This window comes from Medicago sativa, chromosome 7 (genome assembly GCF_051527215.1).
Source record: "Medicago sativa cultivar Bolivia chromosome 7, Bolivia_mono, whole genome shotgun sequence".
Lineage (NCBI taxonomy): Eukaryota > Viridiplantae > Streptophyta > Magnoliopsida > Fabales > Fabaceae > Medicago > Medicago sativa.
The window spans coordinates 49,612,861-49,631,638 of NC_140755.1; the positions used below are offsets into that span (position 1 = coordinate 49,612,861).

Here is an 18,778-nt window from a genome sequence, read left to right on the forward strand (position 1 = left end):
CATGTTGTATGATCCAACCCTAACTTAGGAATCCTTGAGGAAGAAGATTTGATGATTTGATGAGGTAGGGAGAGAAGAGAGAGATGGCGTGGGAGATAGAGAGAAGGGAGAGAAGTTCCCAACTTCAAACCCTAGAGAGAGAAAGGAAAAATGGTTATGAAGATATTTTGTGCCAAAATCCAATAACTATCTCTTTGAGTGCAATTACCAATTTGCCCTTGCCTTAAGCGTGTTAAATACAACACTGATACTTTATCCGTGTTTAGCTGATATCACATAATAAATATTTCCATTAAACTTTCTTTCCGTAATATTAATCCTCTGGCACGATTGACTGGTAATATTCTAATACTGACAGGCGGGATATTACACAATCAATGCAATTTAAGTTCATGTTCTTAAATGACTTTGCATTTTACTTGTTTCTTTTGAGTAATTCATCTTATTTTTTACTTAACAAATTTCGATTGGATTCAACTGGGTTGAATTCGATTGCTTTACTTACTTTTATTTACTTAAGTTCTTCAAAGAACAATAACAACTTCTCTTAGAAACAACAAAAGCACAAATATGCCATTAAGATTTACTGGTTAATCTTGCAAGTAAATATTTTTAAACCAGCGGTTGTTTACCAAAAATCAGTGCAAACAAATTGGCACGCCCGGTGGGACCTTTTTGTGCTTTTGTGTTAAATGTCCCCGTGAAATTTGTTCGATTAACATAGTTGGTTTGCGTTGTGCATGCTATTAAGGAATAAAAAACAACTTCCTGAAATGACGCGTCCCTCTTCCATTCCGAACACAGCGGCATCGAACGCCGTTAGTTCATCTGGAACAGCAACCAACCCACCCGTATCATCTAGTGGTACACAATCGATCCCAAAAAGTACCATGCAGATTGTGATAGAATCGATCGGATCGACGATGGCCACGCAAACTACTCAGTCCATTCCAGCGGTCACATCAGCCGCACAAACGACTCAGGCCGCTCCGGTGGGATCAACTGTGTCCACCCAAACTACTCAGGCCGTTCCAGCGTTTACATTGGCCGCACAGACTTTGCATGCCATCCCAAATAGATCGAGTCAAGGATTTTTTAATCTTGGCACAGGCCGTCGAAATATGCAATATGGCATGCCAACTTCCTTGATGCAAGGCCTACATATGAACCCGTCCGCATTCTCCGAAAGTTTAAACATGTCAATGCCCCAGTTATTTACTCCTGGGGTGAGCATTCCTTTTGCAACGCCCCAACAATCTTTAACTAATGTATCCATGATGGCCTTAAGGCAACAGATGGATGAGGCCAATCATGAAATGGCCAATCTGGTGACACAACAGATGGGTGCAATAATTAATCCTTTAATTCGAGATACTAATAACAGTTACCAAGCACTGTCTGCCCAGATGGAGCGAATAGCCGATTTCTTGAACTGAGGCCAAATAACTAATGAGGCCAAATAACTTAATCACCGGTTTGGAGATTTTACTTGAACTGAGGGCAAAAAATGTCGAAATAAAAGGAGATTCAGAGTTAGTGCTGAGACAATTAACAAAAGAATACAAATGTGTCAAGGAAAGTCTACTCTTATACCTCACCACAGCGAACGCATTACTCAAATGCTTTATTCATGTTGAAATAAAACACATTCCCTGCATAGAGAATCAAGAAGCGAATGGTCTTGCTCAGATGGCTTCTGGGTACAAAGATTCGAAAGATCAAGAGCAGGAGCCAATCGAGATCAGGAATAAGCGCAGTTCAAAAGAATCTCTTCCTAAGAAATTGTTAACACCAAAATTTGGGGGCATGGAGGCATCTCACAGACATATACAAGGTACGAACTTAGTTGAAATTTTGGTTATTAACAATTTAACCGATGATGATTGGCGAAAGCCCGTTGTTAATTATCTAGAAAATCCTGATGGTACAATGAAGGGATTTTAAGAGAGGTTTTTCAAAAATTTATCCTCTTAGCGGAACAAATCCCATTGAAAACAGATCTTGATTAAATCATTAATCACAAATCAACGAGAACACATTCTTAAACACTTTAAGGATTATGTGTTTACCTCTTGAAGCGCAGAACCTTTGTAGAAGAAATATTTCTGATCACGAGCAAAGCAAAGCAGCGATGCCTCTACTCAGTCCACATGAACAAAACTTCTTCGATGACCGGTGCTAGCCAATTCCAACGGGGATTCAGAGAGAACAAGGTTTAGAGCGGCGGCTAGGGTTCACAACTTTTGTGAATTAGGTTAAGCACTCACAAAAAAGGTTAGTAATGCTTCAACACAAGGGTTCTATTTATAGATTCACTTGTGTGGTCAGCAAGACAAGCACTTAAGTACACCATACCTTACGGTGCACCATATTTCACTTAAACACACAGTACCTTACGGTGGACCGCGTTTCTCTATTTTCGTAAATTAAATAGTAAATCATATTTAATTACTAATATGTCTTACTTATTATTTTATAAATAAGTCTTACTTATTTATCTGTCCTTTGTGTGTGACCCTATAGGTTCTCATAACGTTGGCGATAATATTAAATCACATACGATTCTAGTTTTTTTAGTGAGAGAAACTCCAACTTCTCTCTAAACTTTCTTTCTCTTTCGTTCATCTAGGAGAGGTGGTTTTAGGTCATTTTTTTGACCTAGAATCACCCCTCTACATCTTTTACCCCTTTCCTTTCAATCTAAATAAGTGATTTTCACATATATCAATTTTTTCCTTTTGTGTTTTGTGTGATTTCTTCGTCTAAGTGCGGCGTTGTGTTGTTCGTCGTCTTGTGCGGCGTTTGATTTCTCGTCTTGTCACGGTGTTCGTTTAATTCCTATTGAAAGATCTACATCAGTCAATTACAAATTCAACCAATGATTTGGACTTCAACGTTGCAGATCCGGAAGCATGAGTATTTCGGTGATTTAGGTTTTATCATATTGTTTGTAGGCATTTTGCCGCTGTATGCTATTAACATGGGTGTTGTGAGTTTGTTCACAGATTCACCTTTTACGTTTTTAGCGATGTTTGTATCTGATGTACTCTATCGATTTGAATGAATGAATATCCTTTTGTTTTTGTCAAAAAAAAATATTAAATCACATATTTAATATCATAAACAGTGAGCGGTATCTAGCAACACATCACTGCTACCCAAGTGACGAGAATGTCATGTGATCTGACGAAACCTTTCTGTGATAATGATCATGTGTATAATTACCCTTTTGCCCTCATGTCTATGTTGAACACAAGGCATAGACCGTGTCATCCTTGTCTAGTTCAATATTGGGCCCGTAGACATTTCTCCTGTTATGTAGGAGGGGCAAATTCCATCTAGGTCACTCATGTCCCTCAGCATGATTCATGGAGTACCCATCAACCAACTTTATAGTCATCCTGTTACGGACAACGTTTGAATGGTGACAAAGCACTCCACTTCAACATCTAGGGTACATAGCGGTTTCAGGTCGAAGGGTGGAATACACCACTATCACTATGAGAATATCTTATGACACTTTTCATAACTTTTACTATGTAGTATTCTCATAGCGGGTCAATCCAATATAAATATTACTCCTAATATTTATATTTATGTGAAGACTTGATAACTCTTTTATCCATGATCTGTGAGATGTGATCATCAGTCTACCCACATAATAATCTCTATGCTTTAATGATATCCCACTTCTCAATAAAGCTTGACTACAGATACTTTAATAATAGTTTCCTTATGTTTAACGGGGTCTCACAATTAAGTTATACTTAATGTTCCATTAAACGGACTAACTATTCTAGGGACTTTATTATTTTGAAACAGAACAAAATCAATAAAGAAATGCCTTATTATTATATATTCACAATATATACTTATATCAATATCATGATACAAAGCCAAACCCAATCAACATAGATTGGCGATTAGGGCTTACTCCAACAATCTCCCACTAGCACTAAAAGCCAATCAAATATTAACTCAATATCTATTGGTCAAGTGTTAGCATCAAGCACACTCTGAGCATGATACTATTCTAGTAGATAAGGAACCCTTTCCTATGTTGGTAGGCTACACTACTTTCAATTTACACTTTCGATTTTCCATCGAAAAGAAATTGAAGTGTCAAAGTATACATTTGGATCATTGGTGAGATCAAGTTTTCATTGCTTGCAGGATTTAAACCAATTTTACGTCAGACGAGATCAATGGAATCCGCAACGCAAGAAACACATGTTTTCACTAAGTTATGAGCTAAACAATCCAAATCGTATATATTTAACATCTGTAATAGAAACAACAACTATCTGAAGCTTGTACTTTTACAAATTTCATAGTTGATATCCTAGCATAACATTTACTCCAAATTACGATATGGATATACTGTACACCAATATGAAAGTCAACACCATTGTAACTCATTTACAATGTTTCTTTCATCCGTGTTTAAGAAACAATCCAATGTCCTTTAAGACATCCAAGGATAATAATTTTCTAACCATGTCTTACATGTGTAGATAAATTGTTTTGGTGACTAGTATGTCATCTACATACTCCACCAAACTAATATCAATGCTCCCACTAATCTTCTTATTTGCACAAGATTTCTTTATTAAAAAGTTTTCATAAAACTTCATTAATAAAATAAAAATTCAACTTTGAGAAGTTTTCTTTAATTCATAAATGAATTTTATAATACATCTACCTTTCTAGTATCCTTTGGATTAACGAAATCATACATATGTCAAATACATATATAATGTTATTCCAATTAAGTAATACAACATCGTTATCCATCTTCTAGAACATGTATTATAAAACAATGGGAATTGGGATCGCTAGATTTAAGCATTATGAAGATGGAATGGTTTCGTCATGATATGCATCATGAATTGCATGAAACCTTATACAATCGATCACATCTTAAAGGTATTAATAATACCATCCATGTCAGTTTTCTATAAGAAAACTCACACTTATCTTATGAGTCATACTCATTTGGATGAGATAACCAATATCCATATATGGTTTGTGTACATGGATTCTTTATAAGATCCCATGGCATCTAGCCACTTCTCAAAATCATGTCATTTGCGACCTTCTAGTAAATCAGGTGCTCATCTTCCATGAGCATCATATCACCTTGTTGAGTCATGATAAAATCATGTTTCTCATCCTAGTGTTATGACATATCAGACTCATCTAGATCATGTGTTACTCGAACTATCGATTTACCAACAACCCTTTGTTGAATCAGTTCATGTTCCATTCTTAGAGAAACATGTATTTTGTGGTACTTGAATTAATTCAAGTTCTACATCACTCCCACTGGCTCTTGTAGAGCCATACTCCTTGAAAAGGAATACTCCAGTTTTAACGACAAACAACATTTTGTCATGAAAAAGATGTAGAAATAGTATCCTCTAGTTTCCTAAAGGAACCTCCACAAGTATACATTCATTTAATTTGAAGTTTAGTTTATCTAGTAAACCATATAACCTCAAATTATCATAAAGTCAAAAATAGGTACTCTTACCTCCATATCTAATATGGTGCCTTTATGATTACTCAATTAGAACTTGTTGTGGGTGAAGAATAACTGTAATTTCATTAATTTCAAGAGTCTTTGAGTTATAATCAAACTATTTTAGATCGAGTCATGACAAACACGAAGCGATATAAATAATCATTATACTCATTAATCAAGCATTTACCATCACGACTTACTCGTATAGTCTTTATACTTTTCAAACTTATTCCTTTTACTTCATTGTTAAAATCTTTGAACAATTTCAAAGTTTTCTTGAATCGTGTCAAAATACACTTTGCTTATTGTTATACCCTAATTTTGGACCTAAAAATACTTGTTCAATTCTTCTTTTCTTGCATTTCAAGTCATTTGAACTGTCTCTGATCAATTACATCTTTCTCTGCATTTTATTTCAATATTAATTACAAAATTCATATAAAAGGGTATTTTAGTCATTTCCTGTGTCCAAGCTCATTTTAATCTTTGAAAAATTGTTTGAGTCTTTTCAACTGGTTTGAATAAGTCCTTATTTCAATTCTATGTCAAAATCCCTTTTAAAAATTGCATTCGAAGTCATTTTGAGTCAGTTTAGCCCCTAGGGGCATTTTAGTCTTTTCAAGTGTTAAAACCTTGTTTAATTTCCAAAAAATTGTCTCTGAGTCTTTTAATTTGCTTGTATAAGCTCTTGCTTCAATTCCCTGTTAAAAATCCATTTTAAAATTGCATCTGAATCATTTTTTTCAGTCGTTTTAGTCCCCAGGGGCATTTTGGTAATTTCACACGAAATTTCGGAAGAGAGAGGTTACTTTAAAGTACCTCATTTAGGTAATTGGTTCATTTTAGTCCGTTTTGTCAATTTTAATCGTTTCACTTTACGTTATTTTCCATTTTGCCAATTTTAATTTAATTTTATTTTAATTTCATTTTAGTCCTAAAAAATTCTAAAATTGCATTTTATCTCCTTTGTGTCATTTTATTTTAGGTCCTTTTAATTTTAGGTCAAACTTTTGTTTGGTCCTTTTAGGTCAATTGCAGTCCAGTCCTTTATCATTTTAAAATTTGTTTTCCAGTCCTTTTTCTAAAAATTGCAGGTTGGTCCCAAATTTTCCAGAAATTGCAAAGAGACCCCTGAGTCTAAATTGGTCCAAGGCCGAATCAGTTAGGGTCCAGGACACATGTCACCATGCCATTTAATCTCAGGAACACATGTCAAGCTATAAAAGGGTCTAATCATCACAGATCAATCACAATTGGCCAACTCAACAAACACGTTTCCACCAATTCTCTCTCCTCTAACAGAATCAAACACCATTTCTCATCAAGAACATGATGAAGCTCACGAAGAACTTCATCATCTAACAAACCCTAACCAACTCAAATCTTCACCAAATTCGTCACAAATTGCACAAAATCAACGCAAATTTCCAGAAGATCCAAACAAAAACCATCTCAATTCAACAAGTGTTCGTCAAAATTCAATTGAGTTCGTACCAAGTCCTCAGAGATTTTCCATGAAAATCTTCATCATCGAACTCTTATTTCATCCTCTTCTTGCAATTCAAGCATAGAGCGATCACAAGAAGAAGATTCAGAGAGAGAAGAAGAGGGAACGAAGTAAGGTTTTGAACCAGCGAGAAAGGAGAAGAAGATTCACCGATTTATTTTCGGTTTCAGAAGTTTTGAACAACTTACCAGAGGAATCTAAAGCCATAACGAAGCTTTCTGAAGAGTTATCTGTTCAAATCTCCAAATTAAAAGCCAGGTAAACACACGAACTTTTCTCATTTTGTTCCAACTCATCATCGAAAGTTCGTAACAAAAAATAAACGGTGAAACTGAATAGATCAACAAGCTTTGAGACTCATCCTTTCGAAAAAGTTTGAAAAAGATTGAAAAAGTTCAAAGTCGAAACCCTAACATGTAGATCTAGGATGATTCACTGTTTATTTCGTAAAATCAAGTTCAAATTCATGATCAGCATGAAAAATAGAATAGATTAGGGTTTGGATTCATTTGATTCGAGTGTGAAGCTCGCCGGAATCTGGAATTCACGGCGGAGTTGATGAAGATTCCGATGAATCTTCATCTTCTCCGGCCGTTTCGTTCCAGAAACCGGCAGGGAAGACGACGGAGAAGAAGAGAGAAGGAGGAGCCTATCTCTCTAAGTTTAAACCTAGAGAGAGAGTGAGAAGGAAGGAATGAGGTGAACCGGCCTCACTCTCCTTTTATAAACGTTTTGAACCGGCCGGTTCACCCAAACCCTGCTGGTTCACTTGGTACAGTCCACTCTTTCAATCTCAGCCGTTAATCTTGTTTGGTGATGAGGTGTACGGACGTGATTATCCCTTCCTGTGTATCCATTTCGTCTTACCATGCGCTGTGTGTTCCTAACCCTTGGATTTAGGGTTTTGATGAGATTGGATCAATCCAACGCCTCTGAGGCATTTGGATGATCCAGATCCATCAAGACCTTGGGCCTGGGTCTCCTCTTTACTGGATTTCTTTGTTCCTTGGTTTTCTTGCTGTGTGCACCATGTGACATGCTTTTCACACCCCTGTTCACTCAAAATTTCTTTTAAAAATTCCTAAAAATTTCCTATGTATTTTTGATCATTTTCTTGATATTTCTATGATGTTGTTATGCGTTAAATCTTGATTAAAAATATGTGTAGCATTTTTTTTAGTTTGTTTACTATTCTTGTTAAAATTTGTGATGTTCTTGTGCATCTTTAAGCCCAAAAATCCTTTAAAAAATTCTAAAAAAAACTCATATAGGCTTCTTGATAGTTTTGTAATGTTTTGAGATGATCTTTGTACTTTAAAAATTGGTGCAAAATAATGTGTTGACTTTCTCGCTACTTTGTGTTGTTTTGAATCAAAAATTGGTGAAAAAGTTGCTTGATTCTAGTCCCAATTTCTTGATAAATGTTTGTGACCTATACCATATGACTTTGTGAAGTTTAGCTACTGTTTGTGTGTGCTTTGGCTGCATGTGTATGAATTGTGTTCAATTGCTTGGTTTGCAAGTTATGTTTGTGAATAAATGATGCAAATATGCTTAAATATATCATGGATCTTGGCTTGAATATGTTCTTGTAATTCCCATGTCATTAATTGTAAGTAAACCCTTTAGAAAATTGTCATGATATGAGGATTATAGGTCATATATCTGTTTGGATGCCATGGTAAATTCCAAGTGTATTTTGCCACCTTTAGGTTAGGAACTTCATTAACTTTTGCCAAGTTTTAGCATTCCTTTTGTTTATCATTTTCAATTCCTATTATTCCTTATGCCACTAACTGTCTCATTTCATGTTTCATTCATTCATAAGCATTCCATACTTCATCTCCTCCTCCATCTTATTTCTTGCACTTTAAGTTTCACCAAAAATTAGAATGTAAAACCTAGGAATTTTGTAATATTTTCCTATGCTTTTAATTCTTGCAAGACCATAGAATGTATCTAGGCCAATGATGTAAAGGACAATGGACTCCAATGATGTACACCGACACAAACACCGACACATGCACACACATCACATGGATATTTTTAGGTATATGGCTAGGATATGCATGCTTAGATGTATGTTTAGGATTGTATGTTTAGATGAATGCTTAGGATTTACACTTAGAAAAACCTTTTTTCAAAAAAAATATGAACAACATCACTCAAATCTTTTTCATAATAAACCTTGGGGTCCAAAATCCCATTGTATTCTCTTTTGTTTTCTTAATCAAATTTTAATGCATTTTAATCATACTTTGACTTTCACTTTGCAAAATAACTAATTCAACCTCACATTTTCACCATCTCATGCCTTTAAGGCCTCTCAATCTCCATTCTTCAAAATCCCATTTTCAAACTTAAAATCAATCAACAAAAACAAAAACATTTTTGGAAGAGAACTACGGTGGATTTGATCCATTAAACGGGTACGTAGGCAAGGAACAAAAATTCCTTCAATTCAAATAAAATAAAAATTCAAACATTTTCCTCTCCCTTAAATTCTTCACTTAGTAAACTCTTAGGTATAAATATCATCTTTCAAAATAGCATTTAAAAATAAAGTGCGCGCTGTCATACCCCAAATTTTGACCACTTTGCTCTGTTTTTACCTATTTTTGTCCGTATTGTAAAACGGCTCAATTTCTCTTCTTTTCGCTTTAACGAGTTAAAACCTTTCTCAGTCGTTGTTTAATCATCCAAAGTCTGTGATCTTGCAAGTAAAATTTTGTCCAGTTGAAATTGCTTTATTTGTCTTTTCAGGCATTTTAAATTTTTACGTGTGCTTTTAAAATATTTAAAGTCTTTTATTCATTTCTTTAATTTCCTTTTGTCCGCATGATTAAACCGTTTAAAAAGTTTTGTTCGTGTTTTAAAACACCGCAAGTTTTAGTCGTCTCAGTCGAGATTTCGACAACTTTAAATTTTATTACTTTTTTTTTTATTATTACTTTTATCTTATTTTACAACTCTATTTTCTTTTATTCCATTTTTATGTCATTTTTATTTTTTTTATCAACAATTTGTTTTGTCTTAAGTCCACTTGTTACATTGTTATTGGTCCAAAGAGCATCCAAAGCATTTTCTTTCTCTCCAAGTTTCATCAAGGGTAGTGTAGTCTTTAGTCTATTCATCCTTTTTTTAACCTAGTTTTGGCTATAAATAGGCTCCCAATCATTGATGAAGGGGGCTGCACAAACTCTCATGAAAACAAAGCTCAAATTCGGCAGACCCTGAAAATTGAATCAAACCCTTTCTTCTCAATAGCTTTCTCAAGAACACGCACATGAATAATTTTGCAGCAAAGCTATTTCCATAAAAAAGGTCACCAAATCTTCATCACACTCATAACCGATTCCATCACCCAAATGCAACAGATCTTTGTTTTCTCTTCTTTCAACACCAACAATTCATAAACAAATCTCCAGAATCACAATCATTATCATCACCTTTGATTCAAAATCCAAATCAGTCTTAACACTATTTCAAACCATTCATGAATACAAATTCAGAATCACAACATACATACAACGGCGGTACAAGCTGAAGCAAAGAACAACAACTCTGACACAACTTCGGTTCACTCATATACTCAAAACGGGTTCAATTCCAACAACCGTAACAAGTGGGAACCGTTTCAAAAGAGTCGAGAAGGAAAGAAGCATACAGATCAGATCGTGAAGAATAGCGAAAGATGGAATCGGAATAGCAACGCATTTCGCTTTCTCCAGAAGCACGAATCTGTGAAGTTTTCCCTCTATTTCAAAGCAAAATCTCCAGGTCATTAGATCAGATGAGGTAACACGTGTTCTTCTTCTCTTCTTCCAATCTGCTCCGTTTATATGTACATGTTGAAGAATAATTTGAGGTTTGAACAGAGAAGAAAGGAGGAAGGGTACTGAATTCAAAAATTTTCTAAAAGGGATTTTGTTTTTTCTATAATTCTTCTTTGTTAAACCTACACTGTTTTCATTGTTCTTGTGGGAATCCAAATTCATATTTGAGAGAAAGAGAGTCTTTGGCTTAATCATTTTAGGAAGAAGCTTATGAACAATTGAAAAGGAAAGAAAGAGCAGCGTTGCTGCTGAGCTTGTATAACTCTTGTTGGACCGGTTCAGTTGAACCGACCCGTTCCTGAACCGGTCCAGCTTAGTTGACCCGCTCCAATACCAATACCCAGCAGGCTTTAACCCTAGCCCAGTTCACTCTTTGCATCAGCCCGTTTATGTTTTTGCAATTTCTTTACTGTTTGCTGATTGTCACCCTTGATTTTGGTACCGCACCCCCTCTGTTGTTATTTATTTCCTTCCTTTTCATTATCTTACGCATGCATTTCTTTATCATATAAGTTATGTAGCGTCCAATTCACACCAAATGCATTTTAGGCTTTAAACAAGATCATATCATGCATTGGTTTACTTATCTTATTTATCTAGTATCAGGCATTTTTTTTTATTCAAATCATTTTTTATATATCATGTATTGTTTTACTACGAAATTTGTTTGATTTTAATTACGCTCTCATGCCTGCGTTTCAAATAATTTTTGTCATGCATCGTTTCGTCACGTAATCTGCTTAATTTTAGTAATGCTTCCGTGCGTTCTTAATTTAAATTATTTCTCATATCACGCATTTGTTTCATTACATGTTTTGTTTATCAACGTGATTTTCATCATATGCAGGCTTCTAAACACAGAAATCATCTCATGCATTTTTAAACTCATTTTGGGGGCTTTGCTCCGAGCATTTTAAAACTTTAATCTCCATGGCTTTTATTTTGCTTTAGTGTTTTAAAAGGCTTTATTTCATGCATCCTAAATGTTTTTTACTCCATAATATCTTATGTTAATCTTGCTTTAATATTTCAATTTCTTCTTCATACATTTCCTTAAAACTTCAACATCACGCATTTTATTTGATAAGTCATCCTAGTAGGTCATACCTCTAAGCTTTCTTATTATCTTGCTTGCTTTAATTCTAGTATGATCTCTTGCATTTTCCTTCTTCTTGCAATTTATTTAAATTCCATGATATTAATGTGTATAACTAGGAAATGGATGTATATTTTTTCCATTGGTTTGTAGCTTGGCAAAGAGGCCATAGAATGTATCTAGGAATTTTTGTAATAATGTAGGTAACACAAGCACCGACACTAGCACCGACACTACACCATTTTATTCGCGCTCGCTTTAATTTTTCACGTCGTTACGCTAGCTTATCGTTAATTTAGTAAAACCTTTTTACTTCAAAAAATCAAATAAGCAAAAGTCAAATTATTTTCTTAATAAACCTTGGATCCAAATCCAAGAGATTTTTTCTTTATTTTCTTAATCAAATTCCTAATTGAACTTTAATTAAACTTAGACTCAATTTCTCAAATAAAATGAAACAACCTCACTTCTATTTTATTCTTCTATACCTTGAGGTCTCGCAACCCTTCTCAAAATCATTTTCAAAATCAAATTAAAATCAACCTAACCCACAAAAATATTTTTGAGAGTGAACTACGACGGTTTTGATCCCTTTTAAGGGTACGTAGGCAGAGGCTTTAATCCTTTCAAATCGATCAAATAAAAATAACGAAAAACTCCAACTTCTTCTCCCTCCATTCTTTCACTTATACTTTAAGCAATAATTTTCCAAATAAAAATAAAGTTAGAAAGAGGTTCTCACGGAGTACCGTGAACGACGCGGGTGCCTAACACCTTCCCGAATCGTAACCGACCCCCGGATCCAAAAAGGGTTTTTCAATCTCTTTTTCCCTTCCCAAGAATAAAATCGAGCAAGTCCGGTAGATTGAAGGTTCAAGTCCAATCAATGGCTTGACACCCGAAAATCTTGGTCTACAAAAATGGCGACTTCACTGGGGATCCTACGCGGGTTAAGCCCACCTTTCTCCCTTTTTACTTGTGCTTTTTACCTTGTAAATACGTGTTTACTTGTTTATTTTTTTTAACGTGAGTGGTGAGACAAGTCCAAAACCCAGACTTGAGAGAAACATTAGGATAGGACGGTGGTATAATCATAGTGTCTTGCCAAGAGTGAATTTTGGTTGTGGCACATGTGATAACCCCACTCAACTTAGGGATCTTAGAGATATACTATGTTGACATGAGTATTCGTGATCGACATGTTATTTTTAAGTGACCGCTAAAAGTTGAGGACCTTTAGTTACTTTTAACCCCACTTGGCCTTTTTAGGACGTAGTGCGGTGGCTAATCTTGAGTCAATCTTGATTTAGTTGATACGCGATACTACACTCAGACGAGACTTTATTACGGACGATATTGGAACGAGAGTAATTTCGTAAACCGATAAAATTCGTAAGTGGTTGAAAACTCTGGGAACTTGATAGAACCCTTGTCACTTTTGCAAATGGAAACCATAGTCCTTACCAAATGGCGTTATTGTCCCTAAGCTCCAACATTGTATACCTTAAATCTCATCATGTATTCTATGTATTCTAGCATAACCATGGATTGCATGCATTCATCCATAAACCTTTTGTCATCCATTAAAAAAAATGTGTTGAAGGATTTAGCCAAGTTTTTTTGTAAACATCAAAGGTAGGGACCTTGTAGGAATGAACACCAAGCAACACAATCTTAACTAAGCTTTTGCTTTTGTTAATGAACTTTGTCCTTGGTTTCGTTCTTACCTCTTGAAAAAGGAACCGATTGCGATAACTGTTACAAACTTTCAAATGAAACCATGTTCATCTGTAATGTTTCCAATTCGCCTTGACAAATCCTTCGATAACAAAAAAATTGTACATTTTTGCATAAGCATATCATGCATCATTTAGCATTCATAGTTTCTAGCATGTGTCTCATACTTTGGTTCTTTCTACAAAAGGTCAATCTATCAGTCCACTCGCATCTACAACACTCAGGCAAATCAGAATGGATCATTTTGAACAAGAGAACCACAAGCTTCGTGAAGAGGTGACAGCCCTCCGGGCCGAAAATGAGATTTTGAGGAACTTAGTGTCTTTGATTACGGTTGCACAGAGTCAACCATCATCTCTTCCTATTGTCAGTACTCAAGCTCAGACGGTTGCTTCCACTACCCCGATTTCAACAGTATTTGCTAGTACTCCTCAACATGCAATGCTTGAAGGTTATCTCTGGAGCACACCTTTAAGTTCTGGTGAAGTATTCCGTCATGGTGTCTCTAAGGTTCAAGCTCCTTTTGTGCAACCGACAACGCTTATCCCTCAATTGAGCCCTTTGATCCCTCAAGCTGCTATGACCTACTCAGCTCCTTTGATTCATGCCACTCAGCAGGGCCCTGGGCCAATCTATCACTCTGAAAATGTGGTTGCATACGACCGGATAGTTGAACTGGAAGAAAAGTTTGACAGAATACAGTTGGAATTGAAAGCTCTTCGTGGGAAAGAACGGTTTGGGAAAAATGCTTATGATCTTTGCTTGCTTCCCAATGTCGTGATACCACCCAAATTAAAGGTCCCTGATTATGAGAAATACAAAGGGAACACTTGCCCTAAGCTTCATTTGATAATGTACGTGAGAAAGATGTCTGCTCAAGTAAGTAATGATGAACTCCTTATCCACTGTTTCCAAGATAGTTTGACCGGTGCCGCACTAATATGGTACATGGGTCTGAGCAAGGATGATATCAAAACTTTCAAGGATTTGTGCGAGGCTTTCGTTCAACGATATAACTACAACTTGCACTTGGCCCCAAACAGAAAGGAACTGCAGGCAATGACCAATAATGACAATGAATCCTTCAAAGCTTATGCCCAACGTTGGAGAGATGTTGCCGAACAAGTCCGTCCATCTCTGGAAGAGAAAGAGTTGACCGAGATTTTCCTGGAAACTCTGGATATGTTCTATTTTGAGCATATGCTTGCAAGTGCATCTGGCGATTTCGCGGATATGATGACCGCGGGCATGCGTATTGAAGACTGGGTCCGAAAAGAACGTCTGGTGAAAGAAAGTGTTCCCACTGATGGTTCAGAGGAGGAATACCAGGAAATGAGTGTGGAGGAGAGTCAGCCTCAACAACAGTATCTGGTTTATCACCCTGTCGCCACTGTTATGCCTGTCACAAATGCTCTGCAAAGTTCGGGTTATCAACCCCAGTTTCAGCAATATCAACAACAGCCTCGACAACGGACTTCAAGGAAGCAGATCGATCCCATTCCCATGAAGTATGCAGAGTTGCTTCCAAAGTTGCTTGAAAGGAATTTGGTCTATACCAAGGCACCTATGCCAATGCCAACAAAATTGTCAGCCCGGTACAGGCCCGACCTCTTTTGTGCTTTCCATCAAGGGGCACCAGGTCATGATATTGAGCACTATTTTGTATTGCAGAAGATAGTTCAGAAGTTGATCCAGAAAAGCCTCATACCTTTCGACGAGTTTGAATCTGAATGTGCAAGTTAATCCGCTATCGGATCTTGGTATCTAAGGTTGACACTTGGGATCTTTAGCTGCAATTGGGTCTTTGCTGATGTTTCTTTCTACTACTCATCTGTTTAATTAATATGTTTGTTTGTTGCTTTATGTTTTTCAAAAAAAAATCCTTTCGTCCTACCTGAGACGAAAGTGAACTTGTTTAGGGCTTTTTGCTTTATGTATTTTCATCATTAATTAAAAAGTCGCTTTGATCCCGACTTTGTTTTTATTTTTTGCTTTTTCTGGAAAAATGGTAATACAAAAAACCAAAAATTATTTTTCTTTAAATCATTTTCACATATCTGCATAATCATAATGTTTATATCAATAATCAAATCATGCATTAATAAACCCGTTGAACACTTTAGCCCGGTACTCTCTCTCGACTTTGAGTTCCCTGTGTCTGAGGCTGAAAAAGGGATCATGAAGAAGTTTCCAATAAGATTTATCGCCTACTGGGGCATCTTGGCCATTGAAGCTACAAATATCAAGAAAGATTGTTCTGAAGAGGACTTTCATAGGCAAAGACTGGCACGAGACGTTTCCATCTGCCTCGCAAGAATATTGTACTTCAAGTGCACACTTTAGCAGGGGCAACCCCCCCACCATCCCTCAGTATGCAGTATAAAGGCAGTGCCCCCACATGGAGGTCAAAGTCCCGTCAACGGAGGCTTCAATGAAAACAAAGCTTGATAGAATTCAAAAGTGTTATCATCGTGCGCCACATACAGTTATATCAAATAGCCGACAAAGAAGGCTCGTCCCCATGAATATCAAGAAGGTGGCTTTGTGCTCAAAAATAAAATAAAATATGTTACCTGATTCCAGGAGCAAAGGAATGCCTAATCACAAAAGCATGGTGACAAACTTGTATGTCCTGTGAATGCCAATGCAGTCAAGAAATACTTTGTTAAAATGAAAAGCTCGATAAGTCGCAAACCTAAAAAAGCGGCTTAGGCAAAAAAGAGCGTCTCGATGGACTGAAAACCCGAAAGGGCGGTCCATGCAAAAGTTAGAGACATGCAAAAAAATGAAAATGTGTTTATCCTGATAGGTTGAAACCCGCAAGGGCGACCTATGCAAAAGTTAAGGATTATGACAAAGTAACTGCATCTGGTCGGACATGACTCACTTGGGGCACTTCAGCCAACAAAAGACCGCCAACTCATGGCGAGGTAACTGCATCTGATCAGGTATGATTCACTTGGGGCAGTTCAGTCGTCAAAAGCTTCTTCCGATTTATGGCGAGGTAACTGCATCAAATCAGATATGATTCATCTGGGGCATTTTCAACTGTCAAAAGAACCTTCGACACGAAGCATCTGCAAAATCAAAGACTCAGAACAGTGAAATTCAAAGTTGTTAGAGAGCATATCGGTTATTGTGTTCAATGTACCTTTCCCATATAATTACCATTTTCCAAACTTTTAAAATCTGTGGAGCTACGCCTTTCGCAGGTCACCACTCTTTTACATTTAATTTGAACCTGTGCCCATTTATTTGAAATTCTCATTTATTCTGTTTGCATAATTTTCTTCTATTTTTGATGTGAATACTTAAAGAAAAAATTTAAAACTTTTTAATTGTCTTTTGAAAAGCATAAACAACAGGTACATCTTCTTTGAACTTATGAGCAGTAGGAACATACATCAACATTCGTCTCAAGGACAGTTAAACTCTGCAAGGTAAACATGACCAAAAGTTGTGAGATGACCTCTGTCAAAAAAAAAAGAAAAGAGAAAAAAGAAGAATACAAAAAAAAAAACTCGCTAAGTTGAAAACCCGAAAGGGCGGCTTAGGCAAAATTGAGCGTCCCGGTGGATTGAAAACCCGAAAGGGCAGTCCAGGCAAAAATTAGGGGCAAACAAAAAAGAAGTATATTCCCGGTGGATTGAAAACCCGAAAGGACGGTCCAGGCAAAAATTAGGGATTCAAAAAAAAAACAATACAAAAAATGAACAAAAAAAAACACAAAGACAGAGGCATCACAATTTCAAGGGGGTTAAATGGAAGAATGCACTTTGTGCTAGCTTACAAATGGCGACTTCTGCCAGACTTTGATTGATGAGTTTTTATCCCGAGAAATGACAACTTCTGTCTGTGGGTTGAGAAATGGCGTCATCTGCCAGTGCTTTGATTGATAGTGACTGCTGCCTGTGGTTCGATCAATGACATCTTTTGCCTGTGGTTTGATTGATGGGTTTTTATCTCAAGAAATGGCGACTTCTGTCAGGTTTCTGATTGGCGGGCTTTACCTCAAGGAATGATTACTTCACCATCAACTGAGACGTCATATTGGGTCATATTCCCATCAGCAGTTTTGTTTGTTGGGTTGTATCCCATCAGCGGTATAATTAATGTGTCATTACCCCTTCGCGGTATGATTAATGGGTTGTTACCCCTCCAGTGGTCGGAATCTTCAGTGGCCTGTTTAAAGAGTTCGTTACCTCTTCAGTGTTTCAATTAATGGGTGGGTATTTGGTACCTCTTCACTGGCCTGATTAATGGGTTGTTACCCGTGCAGCGGTATGATCAATGTGTCATTCTCTCTTCAAGTGATTTGATCATGGGGCATTCTCCCCTCAGCGGTATGATCAATGAGTTGTTATCCTTTCAAGTGGTTTGATTATGGGGCATTCTCCTTTCAGTAATTGGTTATTGGGCTCTTCCCCCTTTCAGTAGTTGATTATGGGTTGTACCCCATCAGTTTGGTTTGAATATGAGCTTTACCCCATCAGTTTGGTTTGAATATGAGCTTTACCCCATCAGCTTGGTTTGAATTTAGGTTTTTACCCCATCAATGGTTAAGAATGCGGGCTTTACCCCATCAGTGGTTTGAAAGGCTTTACTCCGTCAGTGGTTTGAAGGGTTTTACCCCGTTAGTGTTTGGTTTATCCCCAGTGATGTTATCCCCAATGAAGAGTGTTGAATGCTTGCAACATGATGTCGGGCCACTTTGTTCGAACCTGCCCAATATTGTCTCAACAGTTTCACCATTATACTGTCAAATAAGCCTCATATGCATTCATTCAACCATGCATACATAGCACGCATACAAATATCATTCATGCATAGTTGTATTATTTTCCTGTGTCTTACTCCAATACAAAAATGTGTCAATCCCAAAGTGTACCAATCAGTTTGTGTTCAAGTGGCAGGTCCCATCAAATGATCATTTTACTAATGCTAATCAGTTTCCCAGTACCCTCCTTAAAGTACTCCGGTATTGATAATAATCAAGCTTTGTCTTCCATTTTCGTCGTTACCGCGAGCAGTTGGTAATAGACAAACTTTATCTTACATTCTTTCGTCTTTACCACGAG

At 36.6% G+C, this 18,778-nt stretch overlaps 1 protein-coding gene across 1 annotated transcript; it reads left to right on the forward strand.

The window, feature by feature from the left end:
- Positions 1-13,934: 13,934 nt before the first annotated feature.
- Positions 13,935-15,443, forward strand: LOC146906445 (uncharacterized). Its single transcript, XM_085728829.1, has one exon. It carries the CDS (start codon positions 13,935-13,937, stop codon positions 15,441-15,443), a length of 1,509 nt encoding a protein of 502 aa, XP_085584955.1.
- Positions 15,444-18,778: the final 3,335 nt, after the last annotated feature.